Source organism: Oncorhynchus masou, unplaced genomic scaffold (assembly GCF_036934945.1).
Source record: "Oncorhynchus masou masou isolate Uvic2021 unplaced genomic scaffold, UVic_Omas_1.1 unplaced_scaffold_1409, whole genome shotgun sequence".
Classification (NCBI taxonomy): Eukaryota; Metazoa; Chordata; class Actinopteri; order Salmoniformes; family Salmonidae; genus Oncorhynchus; species Oncorhynchus masou.
In genome coordinates, this window is record NW_027004029.1 from 12,144 (window position 1) to 33,442 (window position 21,299).

Below are 21,299 nucleotides of genomic sequence, written 5' to 3' on the forward strand. Positions count from 1 at the left end.
CGTTTGACTTAGCAAACGAGGATCGGATGTCGTCGACCTTCTTTTCAAAATGGTTGACGAAGTCATCTGCAGAGAGGGAGGAGGGGGGGAGGGGGAGGAGGATTCAGGAGGGAGGAGAAGGTGGCAAAGAGCTTCCTAGGGTTAGAGGCAGATGCTTGGAATTTAGAGTGGTAGAAAGTGGCTTTAGCAGCAGAGACAGAGGAGGAAAATGTAGAGAGGAGGGAGTGAAAGGATGCCAGGTCCGCAGGGAGGCGAGTTTTCCTCCATTTCCGCTCGGCTGCCCGGAGCCCTGTTCTGTGAGCTCGCAATGAGTCGTCGAGCCACGGAGCGGGAGGGGAGGACCGAGCCGGCCTGGAGGATAGGGGACATAGACAGTCAAAGGATGCAGAAAGGGAAGAGAGGAGGGTTGAGGAGGCAGAATCAGGAGATAGGTTGGAGAAGGTTTGAGCAGAGGGAAGAGATGATAGGATGGAAGAGGAGAGAGTAGCGGGGGAGAGAGAGCGAAGGTTGGGACGGCACGATACCATCCGAGTAGGGGCAGTGTGGGAAGTGTTGGATGAGAGCGAGAGGGAAAAGGACACAAGGTAGTGGTCGGAGACTTGGAGGGGAGTTGCAATGAGGTTAGTGGAAGAACAGCATCTAGTAAAGATGAGGTCGAGTGTATTGCCTGCCTTGTGAGTAGGGGGAAGGTGAGAGGGTGAGGTCAAAGAGGAGAGGAGTGGAAAGAAGGAGGCAGAGAGGAATGAGTCAAAGGTAGACGTGGGGAGGTTAAAGTCGCCCAGGACTGTGAGAGGTGAGCCGTCCTCAGGAAAGGAGCTTATCAAGGCATCAAGCTCATTGATGAACTCTCAGAGGGAACCTGGAGGGCGATAAATGATAAGGATGTTAAGCTTGAAAGGGCTGGTAACTGTGACAGCATGGAATTCAAAGGAGGCGATAGACAGATGGGTAAGGGGAGAAAGAGAGAATGACCACTTGGGAGAGATGAGGATCCCGGTGCCACCACCCCGCTGACCAGAAGCTCTCGGGGTGTGCGAGAACACGTGGGCGGACGAAGAGAGCAGTAGGAGTAGCAGTGTTATCTGTGGTGATCCATGTTTCCGTCAGTGCCAAGAAGTCGAGGGACTGGAGGGAGGCATAGGCTGAGATGAACTCTGCCTTGTTGGCCGCAGATCGGCAGTTCCAGAGGCTACCGGAGACCTGGAACTCCACGTGGGTCGTGCGCGCTGGGACCACCAGATTAGGGTGGCTGCGGCCACGCGGTGTGGAGCGTTTGTATGGTCTGTGCAGAGAGGAGAGAACAGGGATAGATAGACACATAGTTGACAGGCTACAGAAGAGGCTACGCTAATGCAAAGGAGATTGGAATGACAAGTGGACTACACTTCTCGAATGTTCAGAAAGTTAAGCTTACGTAGCAAGAATCTTATTGACTAAAATGATTGAAATGATACAGTACTGCTGGAGTAGGCTAGCTGGTAGTGGCTGCGTTGTTGACTTTGTAGGCTAGCTGGCAGTGGCTGCGTTGTTGACACTACACTAATCAAGTCGTTCCGTCGAGTGTAATAGTTTCTACAGTGCTGCTATTCGGGGGCTAGCTGGCTAGCTAGCAGTGTTGATTACGTTACGTTAAAAGAACGACAATAGCTGGCTAGCTAACCTAGAAAATCGCTCTAGACTACACAATTGTCTTAGATACAAAGACGGCTATGTAGCTAGCTAGCTACGATCAAACAAATCAAACCGTTGTACTGTAATGAAGTGAAATGAAAATGTGATACTACCTGTGGAGCGAAGCGGAATGTTGACCGGGTTGTTGAAGTTATATTCGGTAGACGTTGGCTAGCTGTTGGCTAGCTAGCTAGCAGTATCTCCTACGTTAAGGACGACAAATAGCTGGCTAGCTAACCTCGGTAAATTAAGATAATCACTCTAAGTCTACACACTCTAAACTACACAATTATCTTGGATACGAAGACAGCAGACAACTATGTAGCTAGCTAACACTACACTAATCGAGTCGTTCAGTTGAGTGAATAGTTTCTACAGTGCTGGTATTCGGTGGACGTTAGCTAGCTGCTGGGCAGATAGCAGTGTAGACTACGTTAGGACGACGAAATACGATAATTACGCAATTATCTTTGATACAAAGACGGCTATGTAGCTAGCTAAGAAGAAATTGCTAAGATTAGACAAATCAAACCGTTGTACTATAATGTATAATATAATGTAATGAAAATGTAATGAAAATGTAATGAAAAGTTATACTACCTGCGGACCGAAGTGTAGATGCGACCGCTCGCTCCAACCCGGAACCGGAAGAAGACAGTGAATGTTCCTGAGTGGCTGAGTTAGTTTTCACTTAAATCTGCTTGAAAATCTATGGTAAGACCTCAAAATGGTTGTCTAGCAATGATCAACAACCAATTTGACAGAGCTTGAAGAACTTGGGCAAATGTTTCACAATCCAGGTGTAGAAAGCTCTGCGAGGTTTACCCAGAAAGACTTGTATTGACTCATTTGGGTTGAATACTTATCTAGGTAAGATATATTAGTGTTTTATTTTACACATTTTTGACCTTACCAAGTATTTTGTCTAGATCTTTGAAAAACATTACAATTAAATTCATTTTAATCCCACTTTGTAACAACAAAATGTTGTAAAAGTCAAGGGTGTGAATACTTTCTGAAGGCAATGTATGTTATTCACACATGACGTTCATGATCAAATAAATGAACATAGAAATTGAGGGCCTGTCTATCCGTAGCTCAGAGATTGTGTTCTGGTTTGCTGTGTTCTTTAATCCCTGTATGTTCTTTATGTCCTCAGAAGACAAACTCAAACACTGAAAAGCAACTGAATAACTTCTCTTCTCCTAACTTCCCTTTAGTCTTCTCTAGTACAGAGTATTATGGTTCTTAGAGTACGTGCACGTACTCCTATCTCCACGAATGGCTGGCATTGAATTCAGTTTAAGTAAAAGTGTGTATCCAGCCATAGGTAGGTGTTGAACAACCAAGTTTGAAGTCGGTTCACTGGAGTTTACCTTACTGTATCAAAACTAAGCTTTTAACACCGAAAGTTCCAATTCAAACCAATGGAGGCGAATGATTTTGTAGGCAGCCCGTCCTGCCTAAGCACCGCTAGGGGAAACACTGGTATATGCAGATGGTTGTCACTGGATGCTCATGTTAGAAAAAACTGCATTATCATGAAATCAGAATTGGGTTTAGGGTTATGGTGCATACACATCAATGCTAAAACAAATGCACAAACACACACCAAATTGGCCCACAGTACAGCCTCAAAGACCCCTTCTGTCTGTTCCATACTTTTCACTGATTTGTGAATTTTAAGATAAGAAATGATGTTTACATTTATATCCTGTCCACCGTGGCCAACCAGTGACGACCACGACGCCTCCCCCTATGTGTCTAAATCCTCCTCTCTGTTCCAGAGAGAACCACAGCGAGATAGAGCGGCGTCGCCGTAACAAGATGACCCAGTACATCACGGAGCTGTCGGACATGGTGCCCACCTGCAGCGCTCTGGCCCGCAAGCCAGACAAACTGACTATCCTCCGCATGGCCGTGTCCCACATGAAGTCCATGAGAGGGACCGGGAACACGTCCACTGACGGGGCGTACAAGCCCTCCTTCCTGACCGAACAGGTATTATAGGTGGGGGTGACGATGGCCGCGTTCCAGGCTGACTACAGTGCAGACAACTACCTGATCTCACAAAGTGTTTAAGCTAACTGCATTGTATGATATCGCAATCTGATAACCCAACTGCGCTGTCGATGAAATGGCACACGACCATTGGTTGATGCCATGCAATGACTGCAATGTAGTCGGCCTGGAACACGACCAATGTGTGTGTGTTTTGTGGGTGGGTTGGTCATGGGGGCTGATGTGCGCGTATCTGTGTGTGTGTGCGTTTTGCGTGTGTGTGTGTGTCTGTGTGAGTAATTTAGCAGGGTCTACAAACCCTCCTCCTCAGCAAACAGGTAATAATAAAACAACTTTATTTGTATAGCACATTTCATACAGAGACCGCAACTCAAGGTGCTGTACATAATAAAATAGTAATAATAGTCATTAAAAAGTAAACAATAAAAAGACAAAGTAACATAAAAGGCAATAAAAGCAGCATAATATGATCAAAATGAATACAAACACATAGGAATTAGAGATGAAAAAAAGTACATAAATAAACTAGTACAAAGCCAAACTGAAAAGGTGAGTCTATGAACTGGTTTTGTTCTATTCTCTTTGACTCTGCATTTGGGTTCTGTACGTTGGGTCTGCACATCTGTGCAGCTCTACAAATGATATCCGCTGACACAATTTCCTGTCAGCATATTGATCTTATCAATTTGAAATAAATAAAGCTTTTGCAGGCTGTCTGTCATGTCCCCTGCCTCTGCCCTTGGCGTGTGTGTCTGTTTGTCCCGGATTTTCACCAATGGTATGTCAATCAATACTGCATATCCCTCATCTTTACTGTGACGTGTGTTTCTGCTCTGCCGTCACACACGGGTGTGTGTTCTGTTTCTCTTTTCTCCTCTCGTCTAATAGGAGTTGAAACACCTCATCCTGGAGGCGGCCGACGGCTTCCTGTTTGTGGTCGCCGCGGAGACGGGCCGTGTGATCTACGTGTCTGACTCGGTGACACCGGTGCTCAACCACCCGCAGTCGGAGTGGTTTGGCAGCACGCTGTATGAGCAGGTGCATCCTGACGACGTGGACAAGCTGCGGGAACAGCTCAGCACCTCAGAGAATTCCATGACAGGTAGGAATACTGCTATATACATTGATATTCCCTAGTGAAAGCTATGTTGGTTCGCAGTACTGTTCAGGAATCCTGCTATACACATTGATATTCCCTAGTGAAAGCTATGTTGGTTTGCAGTATTGTTCAGGAATCCTGCTATACACATTGATATTCCCTAGTGAAAGCTATGTTGGTTCGCAGTACTGTTCAGGAATACTGCTATACACATTGATATTCCCTAGTGAAAGCTATGTTGGTTTGCAGTACTGTTCAGGAATACTGCTATATACATTGATATTCCCTAGTGAAAGCTATGTTGGTTCGCAATACTGTTCAGGAATACTGCTATTCCGTTAACTACAACTCCATGTCAGAGGTAGGAATGTTGGCTGGGAATGCTGCAGTTTCCCAAGCTAGAACTCCACGATAGGTAGGAATTAGAGGTCGACCGATTTATGATTTTTCAACGCCAATACAGATTATTGGGGGACCAAAAAAAGCTGATACCAAATCAAATTGTATTTGTCACATACACATGGTTAGCAGATGTTAATGTGAGTGTAGCGAAATGCTTGTGCTTCTAGTTCCGACAATGCAGTAATAACCAACAAGTAATCTAACTAACAATTCCTAAACTACTGTCTTATACACAGTGTAAGGGGATAAAGAATATGTACATAAGGATATATGAATGAGTGATGGTACAGAGCAGCGTAGGCAAGATACAGTAGATGGTATCGAGTACAGTATATACATATGAGATGAGTATGTAAACAAAGTGGCATAGTTAAAGTGGCTAGTGATACATGTATTACATAAGGATGCAGTCGATGATATAGAGTACAGTATATACGTATGCATATGAGATGAATAATGTAGGGTAAGTAACATTATATAAGGTAGCATTGTTTAAAGTGGCTAGTGATATATTTACATAATTTCCCATTCAATTCCCATTATTAAAGTGGCTGGAGTTGAGTCAGTGTCAGTGTGTTGGCAGCAGCCACTCAATGTTAGTGGTGGCTGTTTAACAGTCTGATGGCCTTGAGATAGAAGCTGTTTTTCAGTCTCTCGGTCCCAGCTTTGATGCACCTGTACTGACCTCGCCTTCTGGATGATAGCGGGGTGAACAGGCAGTGGCTCGGGTGGTTGATGTCCTTGATGATCTTTATGGCCTTCCTGTAACATCGGGTGGTGTAGGTGTCCTGGAGGGCAGGTAGTTTGCCCCCGGTGATGCGTTGTGCAGACCTCACTACCCTCTGGAGAGCCTTACGGTTGAGGGCGGAGCAGTTGCCGTACCAGGCGGTGATACAGCCCGCCAGGATGCTCTCGATTGTGCATCTGTAGAATTTTGTGAGTGCTTTTGGTGACAAGCCGAATTTCTTCAGCCTCCTGAGGTTGAAGAGGCGCTGCTGCACCTTCTTCACGATGCTCTCTGTGTGAGTGGACCAATTCAGTTTGTCTGTGATGTGTATGCCGAGGAACTTAAAACTTGCTACCCTCTCCACTACTGTTCCATCAATGTGGATAGGGGGTGTTCCCTCTGCTGTTTCCTGAAGTCCACAATCATCTCCTTAGTTTTGTTGACGTTGAGTGTGAGGTTATTTTCCTGACACCACACTCCGAGGGCCCTCACCTCCTCCCTGTAGGCCGTCTCGTCGTTGTTGGAAATCAAGCCTACCACTGTTGTGTCGTCCGCAAACTTGATGATTGAGTTGGAGGCGTGCGTGGCCACGCAGTCGTGGGTGAACAGGGAGTACAGGAGAGGGCTCAGAACGCACCCTTGTGGGGCCCCAGTGTTGAGGATCAGCGGGGAGGAGATGTTGTTACCTACCCTCACCACCTGGGGGCGGCCTGTCAGGAAGTCCAGTACCCAGTTGCACAGGGCGGGGTCGAGACCCAGGGTCTCGAGCTTGATGACGAGCTTGGAGGATACTATGGTGTTGAATGCCGAGCTGTAGTCGATGAACAGCATTCTCACATAGGTATTCCTCTTGTCCAGATGGGTTAGGGCAGTGTGCAGTGTGGTTGAGATTGCATCGTCTGTGGACCTATTTGGGCGGTAAGCAAATTGGAGTGGGTCTAGGGTGTCAGGTAGGGTGGAGGTGATATGGTCCTTGACTAGTCTCTCAAAGCACTTCATGATGACGGAAGTGAGTGCTACGGGGCGGTAGTCGTTTAGCTCAGTTACCTTAGCTTTCTTGGGAACAGGAACAATGGTGGCCCTCTTGAAGCATGTGGGAACAGCAGACTGGTATAGGGATTTTTTGAATATGTCTGTAAACACACCAGCCAGCTGGTCTGAGGGCGCGGCTGGGGATGCCGTCTGGGCCTGCAGCCTTGCGAGGGTTAACACGTTTAAATGTTTTACTCACCTCGGCTGCAGTGAAGGAGAGACCGCATGTTTCCGTTGCAGGCCGTGTCAGTGGCACTGTATTGTCCTCAAAGCGGGCAAAAAAGTTATTTAGTCTGCCTGGGAGCAAGACATCCTGGTCCGTGGCTGGGCTGGATTTCTTCCTGTAGTCCGTGATTGACTGTAGACCCTGCCACATGCCTCTTGTGTCTGAGCCGTTGAATTGAGATTCTACTTTGTCTCTGTACTGACGCTTAGCTTGTTTGATAGCCTTGCGGAGGGAATAGCACTGTTTGTATTCGGTCATGTTACCAGACACCTTGCCCTGATTTAAAAGCAGTGGTTCACGCTTTCAGTTTCACGCGAATGCTGCCATCAATCCACGGTTTCTGGTTAGGGAATGTTTTAATCGTTGCTATGGGAACGACATCTTCAACGCACATTCTAATGAACTCGCACACCGAATCAGCGTATTCGTCAATGTTGTTATCTGACGCAATACGAAACATGTCCCAGTCCACGTGATGGAAGCAGTCTTGGACTGTGGAGTCAGCTTGGTCGGACCAGCGTTGGACAGACCTCAGCGTGGGAGCCTCTAGTTTTAGTTTCTGTCTGTAGGCAGGGATCAGCAAAATGGAGTCGTGGTCAGCTTTTCCGAAAGGGGGGCGGGGCAGGGCCTTATATGCGTTGCGGAAGTTAGAGTAACAATGATCCAAGGTTTTTCCACCCCTGGTTGCGCAATCGATATGCTGATAAAATTTAGGAGTCTTGTTTTCAGATTAGCCTTGTTAAAATACCCAGCTACAATGAATGCAGCATCCGGATAAATTGTTTCCAGTTTGCAAAGAGTTAAATAAAGTTTGTTCAGAGCCATCGATGTGTCTGCTTGGGGGGGGATATATACGGCTGTGATTATAATCGAAGAGAATTCTCTTGGTAGATAATGCGGTCTACATTTGATTGTGAGGAATTCTAAATCAGGTGAACAGAAGGATTTGAGTTCCTGTATGTTTCTTTCATCACACCATGTCTCGTTAGCCATAAGGCATACGCCCCCGCCCCTCTTCTTACCAGAAAGGTGTTTGTTTCTGTCGGCGCGATGCGTGGAGAAACCCGTTGGCTGCACCGCTTCGGATAGCGTCTCTCCAGTGAGCCATGTTTCCGTGAAGCACAGAACGTTACAGTCTCTGATGTCCCTCTGGAATGCTACCCTTGCTTGGATTTCATCAACCTTGTTGTCAAGAGACTGGACATTGGCAAGAAGAATGCTAGGGAGTGGTGCACGGTGTGCCCGTCTCCGGAGTCTGACCAGAAGACCGCCTCGTTTCCCTCTTTTTCGGGGCCGTTTTTTTGGGTCGCTGCATGCGATCCATTCCGTTGTCCTGTTTGTAAGGCAGAACACAGGATCCATGTCGCGACAAACATATTCTTGGTCGTACTGATGGTGAGTTGACGCTGATCTTATATTCAGTAGTTCTTCTCGACTGTATGTAATGAAACCTAAGATGACCTGGGGTACTAATGTAAGAAATAACACGTAAAAAAACAAAAAACTGCATAGTTTCCTAGGAACGCGAAGCGAGGCGGCCATATATATATAAATCGGCTGATTAATCGGTATCTGTTTTTTTTGGTCCTCCCAAAAATATATATATATTTTTTTATACTCCTATATATATATGTGTATGTATTTGTAATAATGACAATTATAACAATACTGAATGCACACTTATTTTAACTTAATATAATACATCAAAATCAATTTAGTCTCAAATAAATAATGAAACATGTTCAATTTGGTTTAAAAATGCAAAAACAAAGTGTTGGAGAAGAAAGTAAAAGTGCTATATGTGCCATGTAAAAAAGCTAACGTTTCAGTTCCTTGCTCAGAACAAATGAAAGCTGGTGGTTCCTTTTAACATGAGTCTTCAATATTCCCAGGTAAGAAGTTTTAGGTTGTAGTTATTATAGGACTATTTTGTTCTATGTCATTTGTATTTCATATACCTTTGACTATTGGATCTTCTAATAGGTACTTTAGTATTGCCAACCTAATCTCGGGAGTTGATAGGCTTGAAGTCATAAACAGCGCAATGCTTGAAGCACAGCAAAGAGCTGCTGGCAAATGCAGGAAAGTGCTGTTTTCATGAATGCTTATGAGCCTGCTGCTGCCTACCACCGCTCAGACTGCTCTATCAAATCAGACTTAATTATAATATAAAAACACACAGAAAAACGAGCCTTAGGTCATTAATATGGTAAAATCCGAAAACTATCATTTCGAAAACAAAATGTTTATTATTTCAGTGAAATACGGAACCATTACATATTTTATCTAACGGGTGGTATCCCTAAGTCTAAATATTGCTGTTACATTGCATAACCTTCAATGTTATGTCATAATTATGTGCAATTCTGGCAAATTAATTTACGGTCTTTGTTAGGAAGAAATGGTCTTCACACAGTTCGCAACGAGCCAGGAGGCCCAAACTGCTGCATATACCCAGAACGCAAGAGAAGTGACACAATTTCCCTAGTTAAAATAAATTAATTTTAGCAGGCAATATTAACTAAATATGCAGGTTTAAAAATATAGAATTGTGTAGTGTTTTTAAGAAAGGCATTGATGTTTATGGTTAGTTACACATTGGTGCAACGACAGTGCTTTTTTTCACGAATGCGCTTGTTAAATCACCCGTTTGGCGAAGTAGGCTGTGATTCAATGATAAATTAACAGGCACTGCATTGATTATATGCAATGCAGGACAAGCTAGATATACTAGTAATATCATCAACCATGTGTAGTTAAAAAGTGATTATGTTAAGATTGATTGTTTTTTACAACACACAAGTTTAATACTAGCTAGCACCTTACCGTGGCTCCTTCTGCACTCTCAGGTAGTCAGCCTGCCACTCAGTCTCCTCGTGGAGTGCAATGTAATGGGCCATAATCGGTGTCCAAAAATGCAGATTACTGATTGTTTTGAAAACTTGAAATCGGCCCTAATTAATCGGCCATTACGATTAATCAGTCGACCTCTAGTAGGAATATTGGTCCGTTATACCATTCAGGAATACCACTATCCACATAGCTAGAAGTTTTTGCATGTGTCCTTGCCAACCAATTGCTACCCTTGTCTGAGGAAGTACTCCCAGAATCGCAGTGTGGCGTCCGCCCGTCCAGAGGTACTGCAGATATGATCTTCAAAGCACGCCAGCTACAAGAGAAATGGCAGGGACAAGGCCTGTGAAAAAAGCTACACATCAGTAAAGAGCGCTGTCTGCTGATAGAATGCCCCGTTTGTGAATTCTCATCTGAGTGGAGAAGTGCAACTGACCCACAAAAATAGTCCGATATCGAGCAGAAAATATTGTTTTAGATCTGCGTTTACAAAATGCAGCAAGAGATTTCTCGCGTGTTTTATATATATTTTCCTTCGTGAAAAATGGAAGAATTCTGCGTTAACGCAACCCTTGAGTTTAACTTGCGAGTTATCTAAGTAAGTTACTGAATTAATAAGATGACGGGCCATCATGTTGTTAGCTTTCTGTTTGAGAAGTCAAAGCCCTTTGGATTAGTTAGCAGTGGCAGCTGTACAGATATCTTTTGATTTCCTTGCTTCTCCGTTCTGGTCCCGAGCGACTCCAGACAGACACATGCTGCTTCAGAGCAGACAAAACTTTGTTAATTTGCACAATGTCTCTCGTTCACATTTGTTTGTAGATGTCCAAACTCACAAAACATTACATTCGGTAGCTCCTACCTATATATGTAGGTATACATAGGTAGGAGGGTGGCGACAGGCAGGTAGCATAGTGGTAAATGCATTGGGCCAGTAACTGAAAGGTTGCTGGATCGAATCCCCGAGCTGACAAGTTAAAAATCTGTTGTTCTGCTCTTGAACAAGGTAGGCCGTCATTGTAAATAAGAATTCATTTAAATCGACTCGGGGCCCCCGAGTGGCGCAGCGGTCCCTGTATCCAGGCTGCATCACATGCCGTGATTGGAGTCCCATAGGGCGGTGCACAATTGGCCCAGCGTCGTCTGGGTTTTGCCGGGGTAGGCCGTCATGGTAAATAACAATTTGTTCTTAACTGACGTGCCTGGTTAAATAAATTAACTTTATGAGCTGGATTTCCTGTCTTTGCAAGTTTGTTTATTTTCGCTCTTTTGCGCTCGTTAGCATATTTAGCTAACACCCTCCAGGGAAATGCACTTTTACTTGTGCTAATTTTGTTAGCATTTTGGTAACGGATGCCCAATGGACTTTTTTTGGCGCCGCCTTGTGCACTAAGCCGGTTATACTGTAAACCGGAATGAGAGAAGGACGGTATGATATGAAAATCTAGAAACCGCCCAACCGTACTACACACACAGCACGACCCTTGCTAGAGCGTCACCTCTCTCTACCTCCACTCCCTTGTGCTTTATCTGCTTGAGTTAATAAAGTAGCTTAAAAATGTACTTTTCTGCTGGGGGTCTGGAGCCGACCAGGTCTATATGGAACGGGTCTAGTTGTCTTCGGGTCCGTTCGGAACGGGTCTCCTATTTTAAAATATGCATATCTGTTCCGGATGGGAAAGCCCCAGATCCATTTCGGAACGGGTTCAACTTTTTGAACCTGTGAAGGCCTTTACACCACACTTCTGGTGAACACTAAAATACAGCTGCCCTGAAGTTCATCGGAATACTGGTCTACAAAGCTGTTGTCTTTCCCACATTGCTAGACGGAGCGCATGGACCACCTACAGTAGATACCTGAAGGCACTGGAACAACACCTCCAAAGATCCTCACAAAACATCCTGAGGATCAGTTGCGAGGACAGGCACACCAACACCAGCGTCCTGGAGGAGGCCAACATAAACAGCATCACCACTACTACATGGAGTGTACAAAACATTAGGAACACCTTCCTAATATTGAGTTGCACCCCCTTTTGCCCTCCGAATAGCCTCTATTTGTCGGGGCATGGACTCTACAAGGTGTTGAAAGTGTTCCACAGGGAAGCTGGCCCATGTTGAATGCTTCCCGCAGTTGTCAAGTTGGCTGGATGTCCTTAGCATGGTGGATAATTTTTGATACACGGGAAACTGTTGAACGTGAAAAACCCAGCAGCATTGCAGTTCTTAACACACTCAAAGCAGTGTGCCTGGCACCTACTACTATACCCCATTCAAAAGCAAATGTTTTGTCTTAAATGTTTTGTCTTGCCCATTCACCCTCTGAATAACGCAAGGCTTATAAATCCTTCTTTAAACTGTCTCCTCCCCTCCATCTACACTGATTTGAAGTGGATTTGTCAAGTGGGATCATAGCTTTCACCTGGTTTCGCCTAGTCAGTGTATGTCATGGAAAAAGCAGGTGTTCCTAATGTTTTGTACACTCAGTGTATAATACAGCACCAACTATGATGGAATTCCATGTCACCCGGATGCCCAACTCACGCCGATGAAGGAAGGTTAGTGAGCCCCTGGCGGGCAAAATAAATGCTACAAATACAACATAAAAACAAACCTTAAGAAATTCCACATCACCTTCAACAACCGGGAGGAAACCATGCTAAACAGACATAACCGGGAGGAAACTGTGCTAAACAGACACAACTGGGAGGAAGCCAGCGCGGTTTCCTCCCAGTTGTGTCTGTTCGCGCTGAACCACGCTAAACATACACAACTGGGAGGAAACCGTGCCAAACAGACACGACTGGGGGAAACCGTGCCAAACAGACACGACTGGGGGAAACCGTGCCAAACAGACACGACTGGGAGGAAACCGTGCCAAACAGACACGACTGGGAGGAAACCGTGCCAAACAGACACGACTGGGAGGAAACCGTGCCAAACAGACACGACTGGGAGGAAACCGTGCCAAACAGACACGACTGGGAGGAAACCGCGCCAAACAGACACGACTGGGAGGAAACCGCGCCAAACAGACACGACTGGGAGGAAACCGTGCCAAACAGACACGACTGTGAGGAAACCGTGCCAAACAGACACGACTGTGAGGAAACCGTGCCAAACAGACACGAGCCAAACAGACACGACTGGGAGGAAACCGTGCCAAACAGACACGACTGGGAGGAAACCGCGCCAAACAGACACGACTGGGAGGAAACCGTGCCAAACAGACACGACTGGGAGGAAACCGCGCCAAACAGACACGACTGGTAGGAAACCGTGCCAAACAGACACGACTGGGAGGAAACCGTGCCAAACAGACACGACTGGTAGGAAACCGTGCCAAACAGACACGACTGGGAGGAAACCGCGCCAAACAGACACGACTGGGAGAAAAACATTTAGATAGTGATGGTCCCATCCTGTTCTATTCCCAACTCTGACAGATAGTGACAGTCCCATCCTGTTCTATTCCCAACTCTGACGGATAGTGACAGTCCCATCCTGTTATGTACCCAACTCTGACAGATAGTGACAGTCCCATCCTGTTCTATTCCCAACTCTGACAGATAGTGACAGTCCCATCCTGTTATGTACCCAACTCTGACAGATAGTGACAGTCCCATCCTGTTATGTACCCAACTCTGACGGATAGTGACAGTCCCATCCTGTTATGTACCCAACTCTGACAGATAGTGACAGTCCCATCCTGTTATGTACCCAACTCTCTTGACGGCTCCCATCCTGTTATGTACCCAACTCTGACGGATAGTGACAGTCCCATCCTGTTCTATTCCCAACTCTGACAGATAGTGACGGTCCCATCCTGTTATGTACCCAACTCTGACAGATAGTGACAGTCCCATCCTGTTATGTACCCAACTCTGACAGATAGTGACAGTCCCATCCTGTTATGTACCCAACTCTGACAGATAGTGACAGTCCCATCCTGTTATGTACCCAACTCTGACAGATAGTGACGGTCCCATCCTGTTATGTACCCAACTCTGACAGATAGTGACGGTCCCATCCTGTTATGTACCCAACTCTGACAGATAGTGACGGTCCCATCCTGTTATGTACCCAACTCTGACAGATAGTGACAGTCCCATCCTGTTATGTACCCAACTCTGACAGATAGTGACAGTCCCATCCTGTTATGTACCCAACTCTGACAGATAGTGACAGTCCCATCCTGTTATGTACCCAACTCTGACAGATAGTGACAGTCCCATCCTGTTATGTACCCAACTCTGACAGATAGTGACGGTCCCATCCTGTTATGTACCCAACTCTGACAGATAGTGACAGTCCCATCCTGTTATGTACCCAACTCTGACAGATAGTGACGGTCCCATCCTGTTCTATTCCCAACTCTGACAGATAGTGACGGTCCCATCCTGTTATTACCCAACTCTGACAGATAGTGACAGTCCCATCCTGTTATGTACCCAACTCTGACAGATAGTGACGGTCCCATCCTGTTATGTACCCAACTCTGACAGATAGTGACAGTCCCATCCTGTTATGTACCCAACTCTGACAGATAGTGACAGTCCCATCCTGTTATGTACCCAACTCTGACAGATAGTGACAGTCCCATCCTGTTATGTACCCAACTCTGACAGATAGTGACAGTCCCATCCTGTTATGTACCCAACTCTGACAGATAGTGACAGTCCCATCCTGTTCTATTCCCAACTCTCTTGACGGCTCCCATCCTGTTCTATTCCCAACTCTCTTGACGGCTCCCATCCTGTTCTATTCCCAACTCTCTTGACGGCTCCCATCCTGTTCTATTCCCAACTCTCTTGACGGCTCCCATCCTGTTCTATTCCCAACTCTCTTGACGGCTCCCATCCTGTTCTATTCCCAACTCTCTTGACGGCTCCCATCCTGTTCTATTCCCAACTCTCTTGACGGCTCCCATCCTGTTCTATTCCCAACTCTCTTGACGGCTCCCATCCTGTTCTATTCCCAACTCTCTTGACGGCTCCCATCCTGTTCTATTCCCAACTCTCTTGACGGCTCCCATCCTGTTCTATTCCCAACTCTCTTGACGGCTCCCATCCTGTTCTATTCCCAACTCTCTTGACGGCTCCCATCCTGTTCTATTCCCAACTCTCTTGACGGCTCCCATCCTGTTCTATTCCCAACTCTCTTGACGGCTCCCATCCTGTTCTATTCCCAACTCTCTTGACGGCTCCCATCCTGTTCTATTCCCAACTCTCTTGACGGCTCCCATCCTGTTCTATTCCCAACTCTCTTGACGGCTCCCATCCTGTTCTATTCCCAACTCTCTTGACGGCTCCCATCCTGTTCTATTCCCAACTCTCTTGACGGCTCCCATCCTGTTCTATTCCCAACTCTCTTGACGGCTCCCATCCTGTTCTATTCCCAACTCTCTTGACGGCTCCCATCCTGTTCTATTCCCAACTCTCTTGACGGCTCCCATCCTGTTCTATTCCCAACTCTCTTGACGGCTCCCATCCTGTTCTATTCCCAACTCTCTTGACGGCTCCCATCCTGTTCTATTCCCAACTCTCTTGACGGCTCCCATCCTGTTCTATTCCCAACTCTCTTGACGGCTCCCATCCTGTTCTATTCCCAACTCTCTTGACGGCTCCCATCCTGTTCTATTCCCAACTCTCTTGACGGCTCCCATCCTGTTCTATTCCCAACTCTCTTGACGGCTCCCATCCTGTTCTATTCCCAACTCTCTTGACGGCTCCCATCCTGTTCTATTCCCAACTCTCTTGACGGCTCCCATCCTGTTCTATTCCCAACTCTCTTGACGGCTCCCATCCTGTTCTATTCCCAACTCTCTTGACGGCTCCCATCCTGTTCTATTCCCAACTCTCTTGACGGCTCCCATCCTGTTCTATTCCCAACTCTCTTGACGGCTCCCATCCTGTTCTATTCCCAACTCTCTTGACGGCTCCCATCCTGTTCTATTCCCAACTCTCTTGACGGCTCCCATCCTGTTCTATTCCCAACTCTCTTGACGGCTCCCATCCTGTTCTATTCCCAACTCTCTTGACGGCTCCCATCCTGTTCTATTCCCAACTCTCTTGACGGCTCCCATCCTGTTCTATTCCCAACTCTCTTGACGGCTCCCATCCTGTTCTATTCCCAACTCTCTTGACGGCTCCCATCCTGTTCTATTCCCAACTCTCTTGACGGCTCCCATCCTGTTCTATTCCCAACTCTCTTGACGGCTCCCATCCTGTTCTATTCCCAACTCTCTTGACGGCTCCCATCCTGTTCTATTCCCCACTCTCTTGACGGCTCCCATCCTGTTCTATTCCCCACTCTCTTGACGGCTCCCATCCTGTTCTATTCCCAACTCTCTTGACGGCTCCCATCCTGTCCTATTCCCAACTCTCTTGACGGCTCCCATCCTGTCCTATTCCCAACTCTCTTGACGGCTCCCATCCTGTCCTATTCCCAACTCTCTTGACGGCTCCCATCCTGTCCTATTCCCAACTCTCTTGACGGCTCCCATCCTGTCCTATTCCCAACTCTCTTGACGGCTCCCATCCTGTCCTATTCCCAACTCTCTTGACGGCTCCCATCCTGTCCTATTCCCAACTCTCTTGACGGCTCCCATCCTGTCCTATTCCCAACTCTCTTGACGGCTCCCATCCTGTCCTATTCCCAACTCTCTTGACGGCTCCCATCCTGTCCTATTCCCAACTCTCTTGACGGCTCCCATCCTGTCCTATTCCCAACTCTCTTGACGGCTCCCATCCTGTCCTATTCCCAACTCTCTTGACGGCTCCCATCCTGTCCTATTCCCAACTCTCTTGACGGCTCCCATCCTGTCCTATTCCCAACTCTCTTGACGGCTCCCATCCTGTCCTATTCCCAACTCTCTTGACGGCTCCCATCCTGTCCTATTCCCAACTCTCTTGACGGCTCCCATCCTGTCCTATTCCCAACTCTCTTGACGGCTCCCATCCTGTCCTATTCCCAACTCTCTTGACGGCTCCCATCCTGTCCTATTCCCAACTCTCTTGACGGCTCCCATCCTGTCCTATTCCCAACTCTCTTGACGGCTCCCATCCTGTCCTATTCCCAACTCTCTTGACGGCTCCCATCCTGTCCTATTCCCAACTCTCTTGACGGCTCCCATCCTGTCCTATTCCCAACTCTCTTGACGGCTCCCATCCTGTCCTATTCCCAACTCTCTTGACGGCTCCCATCCTGTCCTATTCCCAACTCTCTTGACGGCTCCCATCCTGTCCTATTCCCAACTCTCTTGACGGCTCCCATCCTGTCCTATTCCCAACTCTCTTGACGGCTCCCATCCTGTCCTATTCCCAACTCTCTTGACGGCTCCCATCCTGTTCTATTCCCAACTCTCTTGACGGCTCCCATCCTGTTCTATTCCCAACTCTCTTGACGGCTCCCATCCTGTTCTATTCCCAACTCTCTTGACGGCTCCCATCCTGTTCTATTCCCAACTCTCTTGACGGCTCCCATCCTGTTCTATTCCCAACTCTCTTGACGGCTCCCATCCTGTTCTATTCCCAACTCTCTTGACGGCTCCCATCCTGTTCTATTCCCAACTCTCTTGACGGCTCCCATCCTGTTCTATTCCCAACTCTCTTGACGGCTCCCATCCTGTTCCTATTCCCAACTCTCTTGACGGCTCCCATCCTGTCCTATTCCCAACTCTCTTGACGGCTCCCTCCCATCCTGTCCTATTCCCAACTCTCTTGACGGCTCCCATCCTGTCCTATTCCCAACTCTCTTGACGGCTCCCATCCTGTCCTATTCCCAACTCTCTTGACGGCTCCCATCCTGTCCTATTCCCAACTCTCTTGACGGCTCCCATCCTGTTCTATTCCCAACTCTCTTGACGGCTCCCATCCTGTTCTATTCCCAACTCTCTTGACGGCTCCCATCCTGTTCTATTCCCAACTCTCTTGACGGCTCCCATCCTGTTCTATTCCCAACTCTCTTGACGGCTCCCATCCTGTTCTATTCCCAACTCTCTTGACGGCTCCCATCCTGTTCTATTCCCAACTCTCTTGACGGCTCCCATCCTGTCCTATTCCCAACTCTCTTGACGGCTCCCATCCTGTCCTATTCCCAACTCTCTTGACGGCTCCCATCCTGTCCTATTCCCAACTCTCTTGACGGCTCCCATCCTGTCCTATTCCCAACTCTCTTGACGGCTCCCATCCTGTCCTATTCCCAACTCTCTTGACGGCTCCCATCCTGTCCTATTCCCAACTCTCTTGACGGCTCCCATCCTGTCCTATTCCCAACTCTCTTGACGGCTCCCATCCTGTCCTATTCCCAACTCTCTTGACGGCTCCCATCCTGTCCTATTCCCAACTCTCTTGACGGCTCCCATCCTGTCCTATTCCCAACTCTCTTGACGGCTCCCATCCTGTCCTATTCCCAACTCTCTTGACGGCTCCCATCCTGTCCTATTCCCAACTCTCTTGACGGCTCCCATCCTGTCCTATTCCCAACTCTCTTGACGGCTCCCATCCTGTCCTATTCCCAACTCTCTTGACGGCTCCCATCCTGTCCTATTCCCAACTCTCTTGACGGCTCCCATCCTGTCCTATTCCCAACTCTCTTGACGGCTCCCATCCTGTCCTATTCCCAACTCTCTTGACGGCTCCCATCCTGTCCTATTCCCAACTCTCTTGACGGCTCCCATCCTGTCCTATTCCCAACTCTCTTGACGGCTCCCATCCTGTTCTATTCCCAACTCTCTTGACGGCTCCCATCCTGTTCTATTCCCAACTCTCTTGACGGCTCCCATCCTGTTCTATTCCCAACTCTCTTGACGGCTCCCATCCTGTTCTATTCCCAACTCTCTTGACGGCTCCCATCCTGTTCTATTCCCAACTCTCTTGACGGCTCCCATCCTGTTCTATTCCCAACTCTCTTGACGGCTCCCATCCTGTTCTATTCCCAACTCTCTTGACGGCTCCCATCCTGTTCTATTCCCAACTCTCTTGACGGCTCCCATCCTGTCCTATTCCCAACTCTCTTGACGGCTCCCATCCTGTCCTATTCCCAACTCTCTTGACGGCTCCCATCCTGTCCTATTCCCAACTCTCTTGACGGCTCCCATCCTGTCCTATTCCCAACTCTCTTGACGGCTCCCATCCTGTCCTATTCCCAACTCTCTTGACGGCTCCCATCCTGTCCTATTCCCAACTCTCTTGACGGCTCCCATCCTGTTCTATTCCCAACTCTCTTGACGGCTCCCATCCTGTTCTATTCCCAACTCTCTTGACGGCTCCCATCCTGTTCTATTCCCAACTCTCTTGACGGCTCCCATCCTGTTCTATTCCCAACTCTCTTGACGGCTCCCATCCTGTTCTATTCCCAACTCTCTTGACGGCTCCCATCCTGTTCTATTCCCAACTCTCTTGACGGCTCCCATCCTGTTCTATTCCCAACTCTCTTTGGCTCCCGGCTCCCATCCTGTTCTATTCCCAACTCTCTTGACGGCTCCCATCCTGTTCTATTCCCAACTCTCTTGACGGCTCCCATCCTGTTCTATTCCCAACTCTCTTGACGGCTCCCATCCTGTTCTATTCCCAACTCTCTTGACGGCTCCCATCCTGTTCTATTCCCAACTCTCTTGACGGCTCCCATCCTGTTCTATTCCCAACTCTCTTGACGGCTCCCATCCTGTTCTATTCCCCACTCTCTTGACGGCTCCCATCCTGTTCTATTCCCAACTCTCTTGACGGCTCCCATCCTGTCCTATTCCCAACTCTCTTGACGGCTCCCATCCTGTCCTATTCCCAACTCTCTTGACGGCTCCCATCCTGTCCTATTCCCAACTCTCTTGACGGCTCCCATCCTGTCCTATTCCCAACTCTCTTGACGGCTCCCATCCTGTCCTATTCCCAACTCTCTTGACGGCTCCCATCCTGTCCTATTCCCAACTCTCTTGACGGCTCCCATCCTGTCCTATTCCCAACTCTCTTGACGGCTCCCATCCTGTCCTATTCCCAACTCTCTTGACGGCTCCCATCCTGTCCTATTCCCAACTCTCTTGACGGCTCCCATCCTGTCCTATTCCCAACTCTCTTGACGGCTCCCATCCTGTCCTATTCCCAACTCTCTTGACGGCTCCCATCCTGTCCTATTCCCAACTCTCTTGACGGCTCCCATCCTGTCCTATTCCCAACTCTCTTGACGGCTCCCATCCTGTCCTATTCCCAACTCTCTTGACGGCTCCCATCCTGTCCTATTCCCAACTCTCTTGACGGCTCCCATCCTGTCCTATTCCCAACTCTCTTGACGGCTCCCATCCTGTCCTATTCCCAACTCTCTTGACGGCTCCCATCCTGTCCTATTCCCAACTCTCTTGACGGCTCCCATCCTGTCCTATTCCCAACTCTCTTGACGGCTCCCATCCTGTCCTATTCCCAACTCTCTTGACGGCTCCCATCCTGTCCTATTCCCAACTCTCTTGACGGCTCCCATCCTGTCCTATTCCCAACTCTCTTGACGGCTCCCATCCTGTCCTATTCCCAACTCTCTTGACGGCTCCCATCCTGTCCTATTCCCAACTCTCTTGACGGCTCCCATCCTGTCCTATTCCCAACTCTCTTGACGGCTCCCATCCTGTTCTATTCCCAACTCTCTTGACGGCTCCCATCCTGTTCTATTCCCAACTCTCTTGACGGCTCCCATCCTGTTCTATTCCCAACTCTCTTGACGGCTCCCATCCTGTTCTATTCCCAACTCTCTTGACGGCTCCCATCCTGTTCTATTCCCAACTCTCTTGACGGCTCCCATCCTGTTCTATTCCCAACTCTCTTGACGGCTCCCATCCTGTTCTATTCCCAACTCTCTTGACGGCTCCCATCCTGTTCTATTCCCCACTCTCTTGACGGCTCCCATCCTGTTCTATTCCCCACTCTCTTGACGGCTCCCATCCTGTTCTATTCCCCACTCTCTTGACGGCTCCCATCCTGTTCTATTCCCCACTCTCTTGACGGCTCCCATCCTGTTCTATTCCCCACTCTCTTGACGGCTCCCATCCTGTTCTATTCCCCACTCTCTTGACGGCTCCCATCCTGTTCTATTCCCCACTCTCTTGACGGCTCCCATCCTGTTCTATTCCCAACTCTCTTGACGGCTCCCATCCTGTTCTATTCCCAACTCTCTTGACGGCTCCCATCCTGTTCTATTCCCAACTCTCTTGACGGCTCCCATCCTGTTCTATTCCCAACTCTCTTGACGGCTCCCATCCTGTTCTATTCCCAACTCTCTTGACG

At 47.9% G+C, this 21,299-nt stretch overlaps 1 protein-coding gene across 1 annotated transcript in view; it reads left to right on the forward strand.

Annotated features, from left to right (window-relative positions):
- The window catches only part of LOC135530742 (aryl hydrocarbon receptor nuclear translocator 2-like), a 129,783-nt gene that overhangs the window by 6,673 nt on the left and 101,811 nt on the right, over window positions 1-21,299 (forward strand). Inside the window, exons 3-4 of the mRNA XM_064958942.1 lie at window positions 3,459-3,672; window positions 4,582-4,795. Coding sequence (XP_064815014.1) covers window positions 3,499-3,672; window positions 4,582-4,795 — 388 coding nt within the window. The 5' untranslated portion in view covers window positions 3,459-3,498. The remainder of the gene's footprint in view (window positions 1-3,458; window positions 3,673-4,581; window positions 4,796-21,299) is intronic.